The following is a 21,889-nucleotide window of genomic DNA, read 5'->3' on the forward strand; positions in this document are numbered from 1 at the left end:
TATATGGATATAGTTTTGATCCGGTAAATTCTGTTTCTAAATCCGCCACTGGTTTCATCAACTATCAATTTAACATATGTCGCAATTGGTATAGTAATTTATGTCTGTATGATTAATGGAGAATTTTTAGAGTGGAATTCTTATTGGAATATAAAAAACCGTTTCTTAATTTTTAACTAAAAAAATTAAAAAACTGTTATTAAATAATATATTTAAAAACCAGTTCTTAGTTTCTTTAGTTAAAAATTAAGAGACCGTTTCTTATATTCCGCTAATAACTTCACCCTAATAACCTCCCATTAAATCATGCTTATATATCGTATCATCACTCACTTTAGTGTCTAATCTAATTCAATGCGGGACATTCCTAAACAAAACAAGAAAAAAACGATCACGCAAATGTTACCGAGAAACAAATATACCATTTTCATTACGTACTCACATAGTCACATATAAAATTTAGTTTCATGCATAATCTGTGACCAGAAAAAATTCCTGCAAAAGCGGCTGCGTTAAAGAATGTTAGCCTCTCTTTTAAATAAAAGATGTTGTAATGGTACTCAAAAATGAGATTTAAGACCAGAAAAAAAAAGGTACCAGTCAGTCATTGATGGTGGTAACTGGTAACTAGCGCCAGCCGCCAGCAACGTGAAAACGAAGAGGATGTTCATTTAATATTATACATTCTGAACGTGGTAAGTCTAAAATTCGCTATATAAACATCTCACGGATGTTTTATAGTATACACTCTAAACTGGCAAGAGATGGCAAACCAAACAAAATCGATCTCTCTATTACTCAAAAAGAAACCCCTTGAGCTTATTAAACCCTCAAAACACACTCCTTCTGAAACTCTCTCCCTTTCTACTTTGGACAATGATCTCTTCAATGAAGTTATGTACGCAACGATTTATGTTTTCAAAGCCAATGAAAAGAATCAACATGATCCTGTCCCTTTGCTTAGGAAGGCTTTGTCCGAACTTCTTGTGTACTACTATCCCCTTTCAGGCAAGCTCAAGAGAAGAGAGAGTGATCGAAAACTTCAGCTAGTTTTTTGGGGTGAAGGAGTTCCATTTGAGGTCGCTACTGCATCTCTCGACCTCTCCTCTCTAAACTATATAGAAAATCTTGATGACCAAGTTGCTTTGCGCCTTGTGCCTGATATCGAAATAGACTACGATAGAAACATCTCTTATCATCCACTAGCTTTGCAGGTAGCTTTCCATTTTCTTGATTATTATGAATTCAAAGCCTTGAACTTCCATGGTAATAGAAAAATTATAAATATAATTCTTTTCTACCAAAATAAAAAATGCAATAATTATATCATTTTCTTGAAGATTAGTTAATAATCTCAGTGTGTTACAAAAAAAAAAAATCTCAGTAAACTCTCAGTTTTGTAAGGGTATTGTTTTCTTCGTAGTGTGGATCACGCATAATTAAGATCACCAATTGTTCCCTTTGATTTTTTTTTTTAAGGTGACCAAGTTCGCATGTGGAGGATTTACCATCGGCACGGCTTTGACGCACGCCGTATGTGATGGATTTGGAGTGGCTCAGATCATCCATGCTTTAACCGAGTTGGCTGCAGGAAAGAGAGAGCCAACGGTTAAGCCGGTGTGGCAGAGAGAGCGGCTGGTCGGACAATTTGATAATGAACCGGCCAAAGTGCCTGGTGGCCACATTACTAGTCTTTTAGCCACCTCACCATATATTCCAACTAGTGATATGGTATGTTGTTCTCTCAATAACTTCAACAATTTTGAGGTTTTTGATTAGTATTTGTAAGTATACATATGGTAAAAAGGCAAAACATAACTATAATTGATGTTCTCAAGGTTTACACGTTCTTGCAAATAGAGTCCGTCATGGACACAGTCAAGTAAAACATTGGCATTGAACTCCCAAAAAAAATTCGAATGAATATATACAAACATAAATCTCTAAATTGTTTCAATATTTTTTTTATATAAAATCCTTACTAAATTATTTAAGGTTTTCAAACTCTCAGAGCCAGCGTTGCTTGCAAATAAGAATAATAAATTTCAAGAGATTGCATGTAAATCTGTAGTTATATAGAAGGAAGCTTAAGTGTTCTCTTTTCATCCACTGTCCAACAGGTAACGGAGACAATAAACATCCGGGCTAGGAATATAAAGAGGCTTAAAGACTCTTTGATGAGAGAGTGTGAGTACCCTAAAGAGGGGTTCACTACTTATGAAGTACTTAGTTCTTGCATATGGAAAGCAAGATCTCGAGCCCTAAAGCTAAACTTTGATGGGATCACTGTCCTTGGCGTAGCTGTTGGAATCCGACATGTTCTAGATCCGCCACTTCCTAAAGGATTCTACGGTAACGCCTACATAGATGTCTATATCGAGTTAACCGTAAGAGAACTGCAAGAAGCATCAATCTCTGACATTGCTAAGCATGTGAAGAAAGCCAAGAAAACAGCTTATGACAAGGGCTATCTCGAGGAAGAGTTAAAGAATACGGAGAGATTAATGAGGGATAATGCAAAATTCGAAGGGGTGAGTGATGGACTATTGTTCCTCACTGACTGGAGGAATATTGGTTGGTTTGGATCAATGGATTTTGGTTGGAATGAGCCAGTGAATCTGCGGCCGTTGACCGAGCAGCAGACTGCACTGCATATAGGGATGATCTTGAGACCTTCACAACTTGATCCATCAATGGAAGGTGGAGTTAAAGTGATCATGACGTTGCCAAGAGTTGCAATGGTTGACTTCAAGCGAGAGATGGATGCTATGAACAAACTTTACTATTAAGATTATTAGTACCTGGATTAGTTTTCTATGTGTGTGAGTGAATGTTTCAAACATGAATAATGGGCGAATAAGATGATTATGCTTATATGAATGCTGGGCGAGTAAAGAGTAGATGTAAATCATCTAGTATGTAGAAACAAACCGATATTGATTACATTGTAATTTATTATCATAATTTCTTCACTTTGAATCATTGGAGGAAGCAAGTGTGCATCATTGACTTTCATTGAGCTTAATCAATACATAAAACAATTTCTCTGTTTTAAATAACTTGTTAGCTTGCCTTTTCCCACATAGAGGTTAATCCATGAGTAAGCAGTTTCTCTGATTTTAGAATATTATCTTTTCACATGTCAACTCATGTCCCTTGTTATTAAACTTTAACCACATAATAGTATATAACAATTAAGTCGTTCTAAATTTTCAGAGAGAAATGGACATTCACATATAAGATGAAAAAAGATTACAATTGAAGGAAGTGATTAGCCATTCCCGAATCACTAAACTATTTATTAATTAATTACATTATGAACATACATTTTGTGTGGCCCGGGTGCATGTTAAAGACACGTTCAATGTTTAATTAAAGATGTCTTGTCCTGGAGACAATAGTTTTTCTGGATCAAACATCATTTTCCTCCTCAAGAAATCATTCCATTTTGGTCCAAAATGCTTAATCCAATCTTCTTTTCTTGTGTAATGCATCAAATATTCTTTGATATTAATGCCTGAGTTATCGCAAAAGTTGATTATCCTGTCATTAAGATTCTGAAGATCTTCCCAGTTATTTGATCCACCAGCTGATTGGAGGAAACCGATCACATAAAAAACATCCTCGTTTGGTATCATCGCCGACATGAGGTTGTTCCATCTATTAATACCAAATAATCATGTTAACATTTTTCTTTTCCATGTTATTATTCATTGATACTACTAGATAATACGATCACATTCAAAGTCTCAAAAAGTACGCTTACTTGTTTCGGTTTGTGGGATAGAAGAGAGTAACACCAGAAGTTGAGGTTTGGTTGAGAAGAAGGCCTTTGATAACACCTTCATGAAAATCTAATATCCGAGATCTCGGAACGAACATATTAAGCCATGGATGAGGAACTTCCCATAGCCCTATAGATCTAAGCTTATCTTCTTCGTTTCGGACACGATTTAAGAAATCAAAATAAGGAACGTCTTGCACGAACATGAACCCTGAAGGGAAACCTAGATTTCTAGTTAACCTGTCGATTACCTACAAAAAGAAAGGTATACAATAAATATATGATATATATGTGACTAATTGAGTTAAAAACAAATACATGAAAATATTCATTTATATCATGTATTCATGATGATATAAAATATTTTTTATATTATTAGTGATGCTGATACTGATTATGTGAGAATAATCATCATGAATATATATATATATATATATATATATATATATATATATTGTTTTTTCTTTTCTTTTCAGGATATGTATGTATAATATAGTACCTGGTCAATGATAGGGAGGGTGGTGGAATCATAATATTTGGCTATTTCGAGAACATAGATGATACGGTGGTCATTCACAAGAGAGGTTACTCTTGTTTGATCGGAGAGTGGGAAAAAGGAGGTATCAACTATTCCGTTTGACATCATAAGTTGACCTTCCAAAAAAATCAACTCGAAGATCATTGCCCATTGATATTAAACGCTCTTGGTCTTTAGTAAACGCCGAGAAGTCACTGTAGAGTATGCGTAGCCATTTCACCTGCATAATTTTATATCAACTTATATCCATTAATCAATACATTTTAAAGAGCATCTTCGTTACAAGTTTGAATTAATAAAGCGATAGCCAAGTCTTCTTCATTACTTGACAAAGAAAAATCAGATTCATTAGTTAATCTTGTATTTATTAATGAGAGTCTGAGTAATTATATTTACATATATGGCATCAATCACGTTGTACAAGAATCGAATTGTGCTTATTAGAAAATAAGAATCAGTATTAATTAGATGCACACACATGAAGTAACTTTTACCTAAAGACTATCTAATCTAATGTACACATTATTAAGCAGATTAATATACTAGATTGTGTGGAAAATTAATAAAATAAGATTATATATTGACATCATGAAGATTTGCAAGCATGAGACCAGATTACAGTCTAGCAATTCCTAGGATTGATTGATTATGCAGAATCTTATGATACATAAGCAATATCAGATTTTATTCAATAAATAATTTGTATACTTTTTATTCAAAGAAATTCAAAATCAGTCTTTTGACTTCCACTTAAGTAAGTTCCAACCAAATCTAACTTAATATAGATTTACTACCACCTTCTTAGTAATACTAATATAAGATACATGATAATGATGCCATACCCTTGTTGGTGCATGATCCAGCGCAATTCTGGCTCTTGTTATTATACCAAATTGGCCCAATCCTCCTAAAACTCCATAGAACAATTCAGGGTGTAACTTTGGAGAGCATGTCACCATGTCACCTTTTCCTGAAATTAAGTATATAGTATGAAGATAAAGAAAAAGTCCCCATATTAAATAAATAGAATCACCATTGACATAACTACTATAGTATTGGATAATCTTTCTTTCTGACCAAAAAATTGTTTTTAAAATCATGGGTTTCTACTGATTTATTGCGTGTGAGTTTACCTCAAGAATGAAAAGTGTAGTTGAGAACTGTTATTTTATCATTAATATTGAGAAGTAAGATATGTATGCCACGTATATATAAATATATTGTAGTATAATAATTTAACTTGGATCTTATTACATTTGTAGCTTGCAGACAAAAATGATTGTAGCTTATAGAAAGGACATAGATACTTTTTCATTTGTATATCCGAACAATTTCCATATACTTTTTTTTCTTTTTTTTTTTAACAATTTCCATATACTTATGTATATATTTTAAGTATTATATATTATTAAAATAAGTAAACGAGTGAAAATTGTGTATTTCGTACCAGTAATAACGTCCAGTTCATGAACGTTACTAATCTGAGGGCCGTGTCTAAACACATTACCGCCGATTCCAGCGTTCGACAACGTCCCGCCGACGCTGAGATACAGATAATCCGTGAAAGAAACCGGCGAGACGCCTCTCTTCAACGCCGCCTCCAGAACCTCCACCCACATCGCCCCTGCCGCTACGTCAGCGTACGTCCCATCGGCTGAGACAACAACCGCTGCTGGTTTAGCCGTCTTGGCGAGGCACGTCATGTTCACGACAATGCCGCCGGGTGCAGAGGCTTGGCCACGGAGGGAGTGTCCCTGGCCTCGAGCCGCCACCTTGAAACCTGGAGAGGAGCTGGTGGTTGATTCGCCGTCATAAGAGAAGTCTCCGTTCGCGAAGCGGAGAAGACGGGCGACCTCGGCGGGGGAAGAAGGACAGAGGACGGCGCCGGGGTTTTCGCTGGTTATATTTCCGAAGTCCTGAGAAGCAGCGGAGATGGAGAAGGGATCGGTCAGGACGGTGAGGTTGAGTGATATGGGTAAAAGGACATCAATGCCTTCCTCTGATTTGATTAAGGTCGGAGTTAAACACATCAAGAGCGTCATTAGTGTGATGATGCTTAAACTGGGATTAGTAGTCATTGTTTAATTAATGGGGGGAGGCTAATGAGGAAACGAGAGGGAAAATGAGGTGCTAGTATTAATATTGTTCTTGTTGATCATGGGATTAGTATTGAGATTAGTTTGAAAGTATGAGATTTATATAGAACCACGCATAGAGAGAGTGTATAATATAATATTAATAATTAGCACGTGAATATCTTTACGTGATTTTATTGATATTGATGTCCAGGTTTTTACGCCATAAAATTAAAAATAGGACAGCGAATTATGTTCATCCAAAAGATAAAAAATGTTGAAGTATTTACTACATTGGCTCTCGAAATATTTATCAATAATATCTAATTTATTTCGCGAATATTCTATCTATTTTTTATTTTTATTTTTTCAAATAGGGGATCTGAATATAGAAGTTGGCTTTGAAAGACTAGTTGGATAGTCAGAGGCATGTCATATGTCCTAAGTAATTATTTGCTGTTAAATTTGACTAGGTGGAGACACCATGAGGATTGAGAAATACCAATATTGTATGACTTGCGGAAACATTTAATTCTTCATCCGTTAACTTACCTATATTGGCCTACTGTTAATGTATTTAAGATCCCCAGGTAATAGTTTTTCCAGAATATATTTTTCCATTTCTGTCTTTTATAGTTATGGTGTATAACTGAAAAACAATATTTTATCTAAGTACTAGTGTAGTTGAGGTAGTTACATTTGACTTCATATGTGATTCATAATAAATGTAACGTAGTAACGTAAATTTGAAATTTGTGGAAACCGACCAAACTCTGTGGGCCGGATAGATAACACTTTTGTTTACCCAGTAGTGCTCGCAGTTAATATTTGTTTAAGCTGGTCCAATAATAAACGTATACAAAAAATAAAAGGATCTTTGGATATATATACATATAGTTGACTTCTAATATGTAGAATACTGAAATATTTGGAATCATCATATAGCACAAGTATTATCATATATAAAAAATTGTTTCTAGAAACCCTGTATTATAAATTATCAAAATGATAAATCACCAAAGTCTAGATATAAACCTTCTTTTTTAACAGCAGTCTAGATATAAACCTAAAATCAATACAATACATTAAGGTTCATATAATAATATAACAGTTATCTTCGAATAAGAGTTTGATTGTTATTTTGGGTAAAAGATAACATTAGGGCTATTATATTCTACATCGAGAGATCTAAGATGCATTAAGTAATATATAAAAGTTTATGGTCAATTTACTAATTACCAATTAATTTTAAGTTAGAAGTCCATAACAAACTCGAATCTAACATGATATCAGAGCTCAGATCCTGAATACCTTAAATTTCTAATTAATACGACACTTTCGACCAGGTATAAAAGTCATATTTTATCCTTTCGATTGGATATAACTGTCGTACTAAAAAAACTTAAAGCTTGCTCGATCGATCGAGTATAAACAGTGGCGGAGCCAGTGTGTAATCATGGGTGTCAGTTGATCCATGTCAATTTCTGCAAAAAAAAATTACTTGTATTTCCAAATAAAACTCTAATGAATTTAGCTTATTGACCCTTGCAAAATACATTGATTATCCATTGACCCCTCTAAAATAAAATTCTACCTCCACCACTGAGTATAAATATCATAAAATTTCGAGATTTTTGGCCTATAAAAACCATCATTTTGAAGAGGGTTATTAGGAATATATATCCCACATCGGGAATCTAAAAGAATCTTAAGTAATATATAAAACATTAGGATCAATTCACTAATCACCCATTGGTTTTAAGTGGGAAACTCATAATCTAATGTGGTATTAGAGCTCAGATCCTAAATACCATAAACCCCTAATTAATGAACCCTTCCGACCGGGTTTAAAAATGTCGTACTTAACCCTTTCCGACCGGGTATAAAGTCGTAATTAACGTTCGACCGAGTATAAGTGTTAAAATTCCGAGATTTCTACCGATAATAGCTATCATCTCAAGGAGGGATATTATTTCGCACATCGAGAATTCTAAGGGACATTAAGTAATATATAAAAGGTTAAGGCCAATGAACCAATCACTAATTGATTTTAAGTTGGAAGCTCATAATAAATTCGAATCTAACATGATATCAGAACCCATATCCTAAATACGCTAAACCACCCTAGTTAAAATAATCCTATCCGACCAAGTATAAATATCGTAATTAACTCGCTCTATTGAATATAACTATCTTAAAATTTCGAAATTTTTGATTGATAAGAGCCATCATATCGAGGAGAGATATTATGGATATTATCTCCTATATTGAAAATTTTAAAAGAGATTAGGTAATATATAAAAGATTATGACTAATCCACTAATCATCAGTTGGTTTTAAGTTGAAATCTTATAAACAAATCTGAATCTAATAGATAAAATCTTGCAATTGGTATTTCCTTTCCGCGCCATTTTCTGATGGCTATTGTTTCTCTTCTGAAACACACACGCAAGTAGCGTGAGAAGGCAAAAGGCTTATTTCACCTCGAACTTGGGTTTCTCGCTTTAGACGTCACAAAGCATCACATGCACTGTGAGAGAAACATTTACTTATATATTTGATATATATAGTTAAATGCAAGGTTATATACTATAAACTTTTTTTAATCACAAACTATGCCCATTGTTGGTTGCCGATCGTTAAATGCAAGTTTATGTACTATATTTAAATAGATTTAAGAAATAGAACTAGTAGATTTCAACTCACACAACTTCTGTGTTAGAGAGTGAAGCGCACGAAGGGTATCGCCGACTCGCCGTCCCCTGATCACTTGACGGCCTGCAAAGAAAACTTTTGTGTGCCATTGTCACTCGGAAGGTTCATTTAATTAATCAAGTTTAACATATAAGATATATTATTAGACGACTTACATAGTACCTTTTAGAAATTCATTATAAAAGATGACAATGACAACAATCGTTTTTTTTCTTTTGCTGACTAAAAAGACTAAGAGAAACATGAAAAAAAAAACACCATTAAAACACAAATAGGATAGTCTTCCTAGCTAGGGTGTCTGCACAAACATTAGACGATCGGTTCCTATATAAAAACTTAACAGAACTAAACATAGAATAAACTCAAACTACTTATTGCACAAATGTAATTAGGGGTGGGCGTTCGGGTACCCGTTCGGGTTCGGGTCGGGTATTTCGGATTTTCGGGTATTTCGGTATAGGAGTATAATACCCGTTCGGGTATTTCTGAACTTCGGATCGGGTTCGGGTATTTTTAGTTCGGGTTCGGTTATTTCAGATCGGGTTCGGATATTTAGATTTTAAAAGAAATAAAAATAAAATTTTCTTTTTTAAAGTTTTTTATATTTAAAAATATAGATTTTACTTAACTGATTTTTTTTCTTTTTATAGATTGAATGATTAATAGATTTGGAGATAACATTTCCAAAATAAAAATATTAATTTGGCTATTGTTTTAAAACTTTGGATGTAACTTTGGTTAATACATGAAATAAAAAGTTTAACATGCATTTTAAATGAATATCAAATTATTTTCTCCATAATTATATATATACTATATGATTTTAAAGTATGTCTAACATCAATATAAATATTTTAAATAAAATGAGAGATGTAAAATAGAAATATAAAGGTAAGTATACACATGTTCGGTTATTTTCGGATATCCATTCGGGTTCGGGTATTACCCGTTCGGGTTCGGATATCCAATCTCTCCTAACTTAATACCCGTTCGGGTATTTTACTACTTCGGTTCGGATTTCGGTTCGGGTTTTTCGGGTCGGGTTCGGGTGCCACTTCGGATATCGGGTAAAGTGCCCACCCCTAAATGTAATGTTAGAGTTTAAGGTTTTCAGTGTTCTCATTGATGATTCGGTTTATATTGAGGTTAACTACCCCCTTCAAATTTAAATCAACAATGTTTTAGAACCAGACCTTTTAAATAATGAAATAGACTACTAATAACATTCAAATTTTTCTATTAAAACTATTTAGATTATAAATAATGACATTATAAAATGTGTTAGCAACCTTTGGAAAAAAAAATACAAGCAGTTTTCATCATTCAGTTGCGTACCACTTCTTTCAAATAAAAATATAAGTATTCTCTTCTATTTTTGTATCGGTCAACGAATCAAACATATAACAAATTATAAATCATAAATAATTCATCAACCTTGGTTTAATAAACACTTTAAACGGTTCGGCCTAATTTTTAATTGATGATAATTAAATATAGTCTAAGTAAACTTGTAAGAACTAAAATAATATTTCGAAAATGATACCTAAATAAAAAAAAACTTAAACTGATTCGGCCTAGTTTTTAATAGATATAATTAACTATAGTCTAAAAGACATTTAAGAACTAAAATAACATTTCGATAAAATGATACTTTAATAAAAGGTAATTCTCTCAAATAATTCTTTTTAAGTTTTTTGTCATAAAATAGTGCTAAAAATAATGATCAAAATAATCTTTTTATTTTTAAAATTTTAAAGTTTATTTTTCATTTTTAAAAGTTTCAAACCCCATCCCCAAAATTCACCCATTAACTCTAAACCATAAATCTAGATTAGTTAACCCTCTTGTATATTTTACCCTTTAATAAAAAAAAATTGGTCATTTTCCTTTTTTGAAAAATATTTTTGTGAAAGTAAATTAAAAATGATTATCCAAAGGAAAACTCTTTCTAATAAACTTTTTTAAGAAGCAAAAAATATGGTTTGTAGTAGTTGAACAAAAAAAAATCTTTACTCAAAAGGCCTTCCCAAGTAGTTTTGGGCTTATTGAAAAACAAATCACACCAAACAAGCCCATCAAAGTTTGCGTAAACCGGTCCGGTCCGGTCCAAACCAGGAGAAGCTCGTGTGTGTAAGATCCGAGTATCTCCCTCCCTTAAGTCAACGAAAGTGCTGCTGCTCATTGTTCCTCTCAGATCGAAGCGAAGAAGCTAAGCTAAGCAAAGCGACACAATGGTAAAACTCCAGATCCATCCTTTATCAACCGCGAATTCCATCGCTTTTTTTTTTTAATTTTACACTAACAATTTTGTGTTTTTTTTTTTGCCGGTGAGAAGGCGGCGAGTCCGATTACGAGTCCGATTCCGGTGGCGATGTACCCGACTCTGTCGGTGTTCACTCTTGCGATCGGCCTCATCATCACCGCTATCTTCTTCATGTAAAAGCTAATCTCTTTTTAAAGATCTCGTCTTGTTGTTGTATCAATGTTCACTGTAGTTGAAGCTGATGGACTTGTAGAGACTTAGCTTTGTTAACTTTAAGATATATACTTGAGTCATTCATTCATATTATAGGTTTTCTCGCAGTCTTGTCAGTCAGTCCAACAAGGAGTGTGATCAAAGTGTTGTTTTTTTTCTCTAACTTACCCTGTTATGACAACATTTGTGATGCAGCTATGAAGCTACATCATCCACGAAAAACCGTAGCCTCGCCAAGGAGCTCGCGACTGCAGCAGTAGCATCTGTTTTCTTGGTATATAATGCCTTTTTACTCTTCTTCTTCTTTTATCCTCTTTTTTTACTTTTTTTTTTTAATAGCTGTCTCAAAAACGGGAATGTTGGTGTTGAAATCTGTTTCTTCTGGTAAATTGCAGGGTTTTGGATCGTTGTTTTTGCTACTTGCTAGTGGTGTTTATGTCTGATCATCCCTCTTACTCAAATACTATCATCCCCTCTAGTTTCAGTGAACAAAAGAACATCTTTTTTTCTTTCTGTCCAACATATCAGAGTTATGAATGTTAAGACTTCAACTATATCTTTTAATGTAAACGGAATTTGAATGTGGCCACTATTAGAACAGCGTTTGCGTCAGTCAAGTTTATCAATTTATATATATTCTACCAAGATTGAGAAGAATATTTTAGCAAAAAAAAAAAAGATTGAGAAGAATATGTTAGCTTGATTGAAAGCAAAACTATCAAAAACGGGTTACGTATATTTTGTAAGGGAAGTGATGATTCTGATTTTTCTTCTTTAATTCAAACGTTACACAACTTTTAGGTTGTAGAAATAAAACAAATTTTCAGTGAGCATAACTAAAAAATTTACAACGTGGGTCGACTTCCACTGGAACGTAGTTGGAAGTGTGGAACCATGGACTATTGTCACTGTTTCTGGTAATTGTGAAAGTATCAGTGAAGGTGGTACATTGCAGGTGCTTTTAACTTTCTCGGTAAAAATGAAAACTTGTTCTATTATAATTAAGTTTTAGAGATACGGGGGATGAGTGACTTGATTTACAGACCGGAAGATGAAGTACTGACAGAGCAAGATAACTTTTAAGTCACATGTGTTCTCATGTGTCTCAGAGACTTGAGGAAGCGATCCCGTGACACTATTAGTACGTTGCTGCGGTGGTTTAGGTGTGTCGTTTTTTGTGAGGACAGTTGGTTCATGCATGCGGTTTATGTGTTAGTTTTGCCAATAAAGTATTTGGTTTATGTAGGCCAGCAATTCATAACATTGACAGGTTTATCACTTCTTGAATCAGTTAGGGTTCTTGATCCTGTTTAGTCACGTTAATCGTAGGTACGTATCTTACTCTTGGGTTCAACCATAGTTGTGAATCTGAACTTAGTGAAACAGAACCGAGTTTAATTAACAGATTGAAATCCATATTTTGAAAACATTACCACCCATGTTTTACAGAACCGTCAGTTACATTTCCGACAACAAAATGAAGATAGAAGTTTGGTTTGGTTCTTCACCTCTTTCCGGTTTCATTTTAATTAAAAAAACGGTTCTGAACAAACCAGGTTGAACCGGGACAACCCACTAGTCCGACAGTCTACAGAGCTGAGTTGTTGTGCAATCTTAAGAACTGAGATCTATGCATTTGCCGACAATTCGGATATTTATTGCAGAATATCTTCTGGTAGATTCTCTCTCGCTCTAGTTTTAAAACATCTCCGAAGGTGTAATAGTACTGAACCTTTCATGGGGTTCTGACGAATCTGAACATTAAATACACTAGTCATTCATAGATCCATGACCATCACATTAGCTCCTATTGGCTTTGTTGGGTTCTTATTATTGATTCAGTTCAGCTATAACCAAACAAGAAACCTTGTGTGTCGACGCATACAAACACACATACGTACCGCACAAACATGTCTTGAGTTTTGCATGTGTATGTCAAATTATTTGTTTAGAAAAGAGGAGACAAAGTTGTGGCTCAAAAACTATATGTCCACAGAAAAAGTTGTGGCTCAAAAACTATATGTCCATAGGTTATGTCCTTCTTAATTCCTAGCCACTAAAACCATTTTCTTTTGTCTCTGGTTCATTGTTTTAACATTCTTGATATCTCCCCATCCACCGATTAATATTATATTTGAAACCGATCATTTGTATACTGCACAAACTAATCCGGCCGGATCCTTATTTTTTGCTTGAACACATAGGTTCACCAAAATAGAACTAGGCCCTGCTCGTTTGTACATCTGAAAGATGCATTCAGATGGTCCATCTAGATGTCTTATCCAGATGCTCCACTTAGGTGTTGTTCGTCTCTGCATTTCGTTTATCCATCCAGATGAATCATCTGAATGCAACTATGTTTGTTTGCTTTTTTCAACTTACATTTACATCAAGATGAACTTGTTACTAAAATAATTAAAATAGACTTGTTTCTAAATTTTTGGCGGAAAATTGTATTTTCCCGGTTTTGACGACAAATTGTGTTTTTCGAGTTTTGACGGGAAATTGCATTTTCGGTTTGCCGGAAATTACGTTTTTCGGCGAGAAATTGCGTTTTCTCGGTTTTGGTAGAAAAGTGTGTTTTCCAGTTTTGGTGAGAAATTGCGTTTTACCGGTTTTGGCGGAACATTGCGTTTTCCCGGCTTTGACCAGAAATTGCGTTTTTCCGGTTTACACGAGAAATTTCGTTTTTCGGTTTCGGCGGGAAATTACGTTTTTACGGTTTTGGCGGGAAATTGTTTATTTCCGGTTTTGATGAAATATTGTGTGTTTTCCAGTTTTGACGGGAAATTGCGATTTTAGTTTTGCCGAGAAATTGCATTTTTCGGCGAGAAATTGCGTTTTCTCGTTATTGGTGGGAAAGTGTATTTTTCCGGTTTTGGCAAGAAATTGCGTTTTTCCGGTTTTGGCTGGATATTGTGTTTTCCCGATTTGGTCAGAAAATGCGTTTTTCCGGTTTTCACGAGAAATTTCGTTTTTCGGTTTTGGCGGGAAATTACGTTTTCCGGTTTTGGTTGGAAATTGTGTGTTTTCCGGTTTTGACGGGAAATGGCGTTTTCCGATTTTGGCGGAAAATTATGTTTTCCGGTTTTGACTGGAAATTGTGGTTTCTCGGTTTTGGCGGGAAATTATATTTTCCAGTTTTGGCGGGAAATTGTGATTTCTTGGTTTTGGCTTGAAAGTGTGTGTTTTTTGATTTTGCCGAGAAATTGTGTTTTCCGGTTTTGGCGAGAAATTGCCTTTTTCTGATTTTGACGAACGATTTTGGCGGGAAATTATGTTTTCCGGTTTTGGCGAAATTATCTTTTCCCGATTTTGACGAGAAATTGTGTTTTTCAATTTTGACCGGAAATTGCATTTTTGGATTTGGCGAGAATTTTTTTTGTTTTGACAAAAAAATATCAAATTTTTGGTGAAGACTCACCTTCATCCATATGCTCCGTGAAGACTCACCCTCATTTGGATGAGAATTTGAGATGAGTTTTCATAAATGCAGTTGGGTGATCCATCTGGATGTAGCATTTTAATGTACAAAACGAACATCAACTTGCATCTTCACCCAGATGGATCACCCAGGTGAGCAAACGAACATCAACCTATTGTTCTTTCTTCAGGATAAAGATGTGTGTGTGGTGAACCAATAGAGCATAAAGCTTATTATTATTATTATTTTATAATCGGGGGTATCCGAGAATCTTCTCGAGACCTAACCAATTAGTTTCCTGAGGACTGACCACCAGCACCAGTCAGACCCGATTGCTCGTAAGGGAATTAGATACCCTTGCCTAGCTTATTTAGAGTGCAGAGCTTGTATAAATGAATACAACGCATCTATGGTTTGCGTATTTAATGTATGAGCATGTAACACGTGATAACCTTCGACTGTGTCATTATCAAGCTTTGAAGATCTAAGTAAAGTCCTAGAGTCACGGGAAATACCATAGTAGCTAGAGTTTTTGGAGCTCAAGATTTTGACTTTCATTCAACTTAGATATTTATATATCTACACAAACACTATATGCATAGTGACATTTCCAAGTACCAAGTGTCAATTTTGTATCTATCTATATCTTTTGGTATCTGTAAATTACTATATCTTAGTTTGAAAACATGATTGCTTTGTTTAAAATTGTTTGCAAGATTGTTGACTAACCTTCTATATCACCACAAATCCATTTGATTTTCACTCATGTGTATATGGAACAACACGCTCACTTATTCAATAGCCATCTTGATTTAAACTTATCCTAAAATAATAATAAAAATGCATATCCTGTTATATATTGATCACAGATCCTGCGAAAATCGCTTTTCTTCTGTTTGAACTTATGCATTTATGTCCACACACACACACATTTTTTTCAATAATAGTGGTGAAGGTTGCTCATTTGAATATATTGTTTCTAATATATCGGGAGCGAAATTCATTTTAATACTATATATTAAAATTATAGTTTTGAAAATTAAAGGAAAAAAAGTTTATAGTTTTGATTCTTCTGTACGTCAAAGTACATAGAGATCACCGTAATTATATATTTTAGTTAATAACTCAAAGTTGATTCTCGGAGAGAGCCAGAACTTCAGGACGTGCAAACTCAACAACCGACTAAAGCCTTCACAAGATTTTGTCTTCGTGCTTTGATTTTGTTAATTATTTTTTCACATTTTCGAAAATTAATCAATATTTGGCAAGAGTAGTATTAGAATAAGGGTCTGACTGGTGTAACCGCAGCGGTTGCGATTGCGGTTGCGGAAGTTTGCGGGTGCGGGTGGTTGCGGTTTTAAGCGTTTTCTAGAGATTTGTACGACTGGTATAGCTGTTAGAAATTGTTGTATTTGCGGGACTCTTATGACTGGTAAACTACCAAACACAACATCTGTTAAATAATAATTTAACAATATTTACATTTTATGTAATTATAAAAATATTAAAAATCATAATAATATGATAGATATTAATTTATATTTATAAAATCATATTATTCAATTTTAAAAATTTATAGAAAATATTTTAGTTTTGAATTTTTATAATATAAATTGAAATATAATATGAATACATTTTACAATTTCTATTATTTCAATTGAAAATTTTTATTGGATATTTTTAGTATTATTTTTATTTATTCTGTTTTTAAAGGAAAAAAATTTACCTTCCCGCAACCGCCCGCAACCGCAAATGCTAGCTGGAATCAGCTTTTGATTTTAAGAGGTTCGGAGCGGTTTGAAGCGATTTGTAGCGTTTTCTATGATTGTTTCGATACGCCAACAACCGCTATGAACCGCAAAAGCTGCGTTTGCGGGTGGTACCGGGAAAACCAGTCAGCACCTAAATGGCTTTTCGGAAAATACTCGTGTTGCATTCCTTAACAGAAAAAAACATATTTTTTCATGTTCTGATTTATATATAAGCGACATGATAGATTACGGATCTGCACTATCTTTGATGAAGATCCATTTTTGTGTATAGTGCAAAAAAAGAGTTGATATAATTAATATCAGCTAAAGTAAGATAGATTTGCAATAATAAATTCACTAAAAGAAAAAAGTTTGATCGATCTTAAAGGAAAATCTTCGTTAAAGATCCTTTCTTCATGAACATATTCGCTTAAGGAATTAGTTGATCATCTTGTATTCGTGTTATGATGATTGTCTACAAGTTCTAAGGGTAAAAAGCAAAAGGAAAGCATATTTTAACATCTTTATATTCTCCACTGCATGTATATAATATAACGTCGATTAGATATCTTACAAGTTTCAACATCAAACAACAGTATTTAAGCGAAAACACATCAAGTAAACAGTTATTCTTCCAAGAAAAAGTTAACCTTGAAATGAAGTAGATAATACGTATGACAAAAAAAAAGTAGAGAAGAACTCTCAAGTTTTTTTTTTTTGGTCTAAAGAACTCTCAAGTTTGTAATGTCTTGATCGTTTTCCTAAGCTAATCTCACGTTTCTAGTTTTTTTTTTCATGATGCACTGCCGAATAAACTAAAATATATTTTGACGACAGAGATAATTCCTTCTTCTTTTTTTGAAAAGAGATATATATAGATAATCTGATTTGTTTCAAATACAATATTTCGGAAAATGAGATATTATCATGATATTTAATTTTAGTTACATGTTTATATGATTTTTTGTTGTGGTGTTTATATGATAATACGGAATCGTATTACGGATCATATATTTTTGCTACGTTCGATTTAATAATTAAAAAAAAATACATTCTATAGAAACTATAGGTTTTGATGGTATAAAAGAAGTCAAATTAATGATTTTAGGTTTGTATCATATTTTTCAGAATCTGAGACTGATTAGGATGATTGTCACCATGTAGCTAGCTGCATGCATATACGCATATGTAAATTAAATGAGATATATACAATTATATTAAGATAGATCGTAGAATGATGACACAATGGTCGATTAAAAGGGTATCCAATCAAAGGCGGATCAGTAGCACTGACTCATAATTTGATCTTGTGGGCCGTTCCTCTGCCATCTTCTTTCGTACCTGTGACCTCACTCTTTTCCAGAAATTATAATTTCTATCTATTATCAAAATAAAGTTAAATAAACAAAGAGAATTACATCTAAAATTGTTCAAAGATGCAGGAAAAGAAAGACAGATACGTGTTACTAGAAAGAAAAGACAGAAACGTATGTAAGCACATCGCTATAAATAGCGACACGTTTATGGTACGTTGAACATGTTTCGCAACATGCAAATCCGTTCATCACCAATTCACTATATAAATTCGTTGGTCGAAGTTGAACCGTCTCTAAAACTCAAAAATGGTTCTGTTAATATTTTGTGTTCATATATTCAAGGTGCGTCTCTCGTAGACCAAATAGTAGTAGAATAAAAAAAAAGAAGATGATAGCAGATCAATTAAAGATATAATATACTTTTTTCCCCTTTTTGATAAAATATTCATAAATTAGTGAGAGGATAGGTGGGCTTCGAGGTGACTTGAAATCTAATTGACATGAATTTCTTTGGACATGAGTGTTTTTGTGATACTGATACTAATAATTTCATATTTATTTATTTATTTAAACAGTTAATGGATGCTGAAAAAACAGTACTTGGTGGATAACTAAACCTAGCTTGAATGTAATCAGTAATGATCACTAGTTTACAAATTACATGGTCAGTTTTATCAAAATGTTCATTAGATTTCAAAAAAGTTATTTTAAGACATTAATATCATATAAACCATGTAAACAAAAAGTCATTGTAAAATCATTGTAAAATTACCGCCATTTTTTATATATTTTTTTATATTTTTGAATACTCTCGACTACACATCACATGATAAAATATTATGTAGCAATGTAGAATCGTATAATAATTTAAATAAATTTACAAATAAAATATCTCAACTCGCTTTCGGACACAACACTCTGTCTCTCTTATAAATGTTCTGTCAAAGTAATCTCTCTTCCATTCATTCACCCTCTCCGCTCTCCTTCCCCCAAAACAAAACCTCTCCTCTTTATCTATCGTTTCACTGATACCACACACACAACCGACAGAGAGACAGCAATGACGAAAAAACCGAGAATCGTGATCATCGGAGCCGGGATGGCCGGTCTCACGGCGGCGAACAAGCTCTACACTCACTCCAACGACACCTTCGACCTCTCCGTCGTGGAAGGCGGGTCCAGAGTCGGCGGGAGGATCAACACCTCAGAGTTCTCCTCCGAGAGGATCGAGATGGGTGCCACGTGGATACACGGCATCGGCGGAAGCCCCGTTTACAGAATCGCCGAGGAGACCGGTTCTCTCGTCTCCGACGAGCCGTGGGAATGCATGGACCCCACCGTCGATAAAGCCAGAACGTTTGCTGAAGGCGGCTTCGAGGTTGACCCTTCCATCGTCGAGCCTATCTCTGGACTGTTCAACGCTCTCATGGAGTTGGCTCAGGGGAAAGAAGAGAAAGAGACCTCTCAAAACGACAGCGTTTTCGGATCGGGTGGTATTTACGAGAATGCCACTAGTGTTGGGTCGTTCTTGAAGTCTGGTTTCGATGCTCACCGTAGCAATGGTGGAGAAGGGTATTATGGGACGTGGAGCAGACGCTCGCTTGAAGAAGCCGTTTTCGCGATGTTTAGCAACACGCAGAGGACGTACACGTCAGCAGATGATCTCACGACGCTTGACTACGCGGCGGAGAGCGAGTACCAGATGTTTCCAGGGGAAGAGACCACTATAGCCAAAGGCTACGTGAGCGTGATTCATCACTTGGCCTCTGTTCTTCCTCGAGGTGTTATCCAGCTGAACCGGAAGGTCACGAAGATCGAGTGGGAGAGTTGCGAAGAGGAGGGTCCTGTGAAGGTGCATTTCTCTGATGGGTCTGTTGTGTCTGCCGATCATGTTGTTGTTACGGTCTCTTTAGGTGTGCTTAAGGCAGGGATCGAGAGTGATGATGGATTGTTTAGTCCTCCTTTGCCTGAGTTCAAATCAGACGCTATCAAGAGGTTAGGTTATGGTGTCGTCAACAAGCTCTTTGTGGAAGTGTCTGAAAGAAACTTCCCATCTCTGCAGCTTGTGTTTGAACCGGAGGATTCCGAGTTTAGGTTTGTGAGAATCCCATGGTGGATGAGGAGAACCGCGACTATAGCCCCAATCCATAGCAATTCAAAGGTCTTGCTTTCTTGGTTCGCAGGCAAAGAAGCGCTCGAGCTTGAGAGACTAACCGATGAGGAGATTATAGATGGTGTCTTGACAACTATCTCTTGCTTGACAGGCAAGGAAGTGAGAAAGGACACTGATGCTAAGCCCTTGGTAAATGGCCATGTGAATGGTAATGATGAAGAAGTCTTGAGAATCACAAAGGTCTTGAAGAGCGAATGGGGAGGAGATCCTCTGTTCCGAGGCTCGTATTCTTATGTGGCCGTTGGATCAAGCGGTGATGACCTAGATGCCATGGCTGAGCCATTGCCAAGGGTTAACAAGAAGGGTGGTCAGGTCAAGTGTCATGATCAAGCCGAGGTTCATGAGCTTCAAGTCTTGTTTGCTGGGGAAGCAACACATAGAACACATTACTCCACAACTCATGGAGCTTACTATAGTGGTTTAAGGGAAGCCAATAGGCTTCTTAAGCATTACAAAATATGATTTTTGAGTGTTAATCTTAAGAAAATATTTTGGGGTCATTATGTTTAGATAAGATTAATTAGTTTTTTGTAAGATATTTAAATTTTTTGTTTGTTTACTTCCAATTTTTTTTTCTCTTAAATTATAAAAGTTATAAAGCACCTCCCAATCTAAAAAGCAAGTGTCTTCCTCGATGAGTTCCAGGGGGACAAAGGATATTATTTGAGAAACATAAAGAAAGTTAAAAAAGAAAGCAGGATACAAAGATGTATAATGGAATTTGCATCTACCTTTGTTTTTTTTGTTTTTATAACCGCGGGATCCGCCGACCGAGGTCAATCGACTGATCCCACGAAGTCAATCACTGATTCCACGAGGTCAATTGACTGATCCCACGAGATCCACGTAATTCCAGGTTTTCTTGCGATTTAACGCTAACCTGAATGACCGCCGCAAGTCAAACCCATGCAACACTATCTCTTTGACGCTTACCACTTGGTCACCTTAAAGTGGTTTTTTCTATAATTTAATTTGTTTTGAAATTTTCAATATTTTGAATCAAAATTATTAAAATAAAAAATTGTTATTTAAATCAAAACTATACACTTTTTTGACAAAAAAACTACACAAAATTGCTTGATTCTTTAAACAAAATAAATGGTATGAAATTGGAAGAGGAAATAACAAAAGAAAAAAGCTTAGGATGCTCCCTGCCTATAAATATTACTCCCTCTGTTTCATAACAAGTGTCACTCTAAATTCATTTTTTTGTTATACAAAGAGTGTCACTTTACAATTCTAATGTAAATTATACTAACTTTCAGCTGAAAATTAATTGTAAACTGCATTGATTTTATAAATAATTTTATTTATCTAAAATATTATTGGTCATAGAAGTATAATTAATTACAATTTACATATATTTCAACAACTTTCTTAACTTGTGTGAAAAATGTCACAACGACACTCTTTGAAAAACGGAGGGAGTAAAATATATACAAACAACCCTAAGAGATTCTTAAGTTTTATTTTGTGTGGTGAGGCTTTGATGGACAGGATCCACCGAACCTGCCTAGTTTCCCGCTTAAAAACCAATATTGTATATATGAGCAGTTTTACATTTATGTTGCAAGTTTTATATACATATGAGATCGAAAACAAATTAAAATCCGAGATTTAACGATCGTTGAATTTGA

At 34.7% G+C, this 21,889-nt stretch overlaps 4 protein-coding genes across 4 annotated transcripts; 3 read left to right on the forward strand and 1 right to left on the reverse strand.

The window, feature by feature from the left end:
* Positions 1-568: 568 nt before the first annotated feature.
* Positions 569-2,874, forward strand: LOC108852199 (spermidine coumaroyl-CoA acyltransferase). The gene is made up of 3 exons (XM_018625702.2): positions 569-1,214; positions 1,480-1,731; positions 2,121-2,874. The coding sequence occupies exons 1-3, from the start codon at positions 765-767 to the stop codon at positions 2,787-2,789; spliced, it is 1,371 nt and encodes a 456-aa protein (XP_018481204.1). The 5' UTR covers positions 569-764; the 3' UTR covers positions 2,790-2,874.
* A 417-nt stretch (positions 2,875-3,291) lies between these two features.
* LOC108852197 (cytokinin dehydrogenase 4) lies at positions 3,292-6,528 on the reverse strand. The gene is given in 6 exon segments (XM_018625701.2): positions 3,292-3,660; positions 3,767-4,035; positions 4,284-4,448; positions 4,450-4,542; positions 5,165-5,292; positions 5,770-6,528. Coding segments are annotated over 6 exon segments (1,578 nt in total). The 5' UTR covers positions 6,401-6,528; the 3' UTR covers positions 3,292-3,368.
* A 4,665-nt stretch (positions 6,529-11,193) lies between these two features.
* On the forward strand, positions 11,194-12,180 carry LOC130502414 (uncharacterized). The gene is made up of 4 exons (XM_056997205.1): positions 11,194-11,346; positions 11,448-11,548; positions 11,784-11,862; positions 11,984-12,180. The coding sequence occupies exons 1-4, from the start codon at positions 11,344-11,346 to the stop codon at positions 12,029-12,031; spliced, it is 231 nt and encodes a 76-aa protein (XP_056853185.1). The 5' UTR covers positions 11,194-11,343; the 3' UTR covers positions 12,032-12,180.
* A 6,846-nt stretch (positions 12,181-19,026) lies between these two features.
* LOC108848433 (probable polyamine oxidase 5) lies at positions 19,027-20,875 on the forward strand. Its single transcript, XM_018621795.2, has one exon. The coding sequence runs from the start codon at positions 19,140-19,142 to the stop codon at positions 20,712-20,714; it is 1,575 nt and encodes a 524-aa protein (XP_018477297.1). The 5' UTR covers positions 19,027-19,139; the 3' UTR covers positions 20,715-20,875.
* The last annotated feature ends 1,014 nt before the right edge of the window (positions 20,876-21,889 follow it).

Source organism: Raphanus sativus, unplaced genomic scaffold, assembly GCF_000801105.2.
Source record: "Raphanus sativus cultivar WK10039 unplaced genomic scaffold, ASM80110v3 Scaffold0545, whole genome shotgun sequence".
NCBI lineage: Eukaryota > Viridiplantae > Streptophyta > Magnoliopsida > Brassicales > Brassicaceae > Raphanus > Raphanus sativus.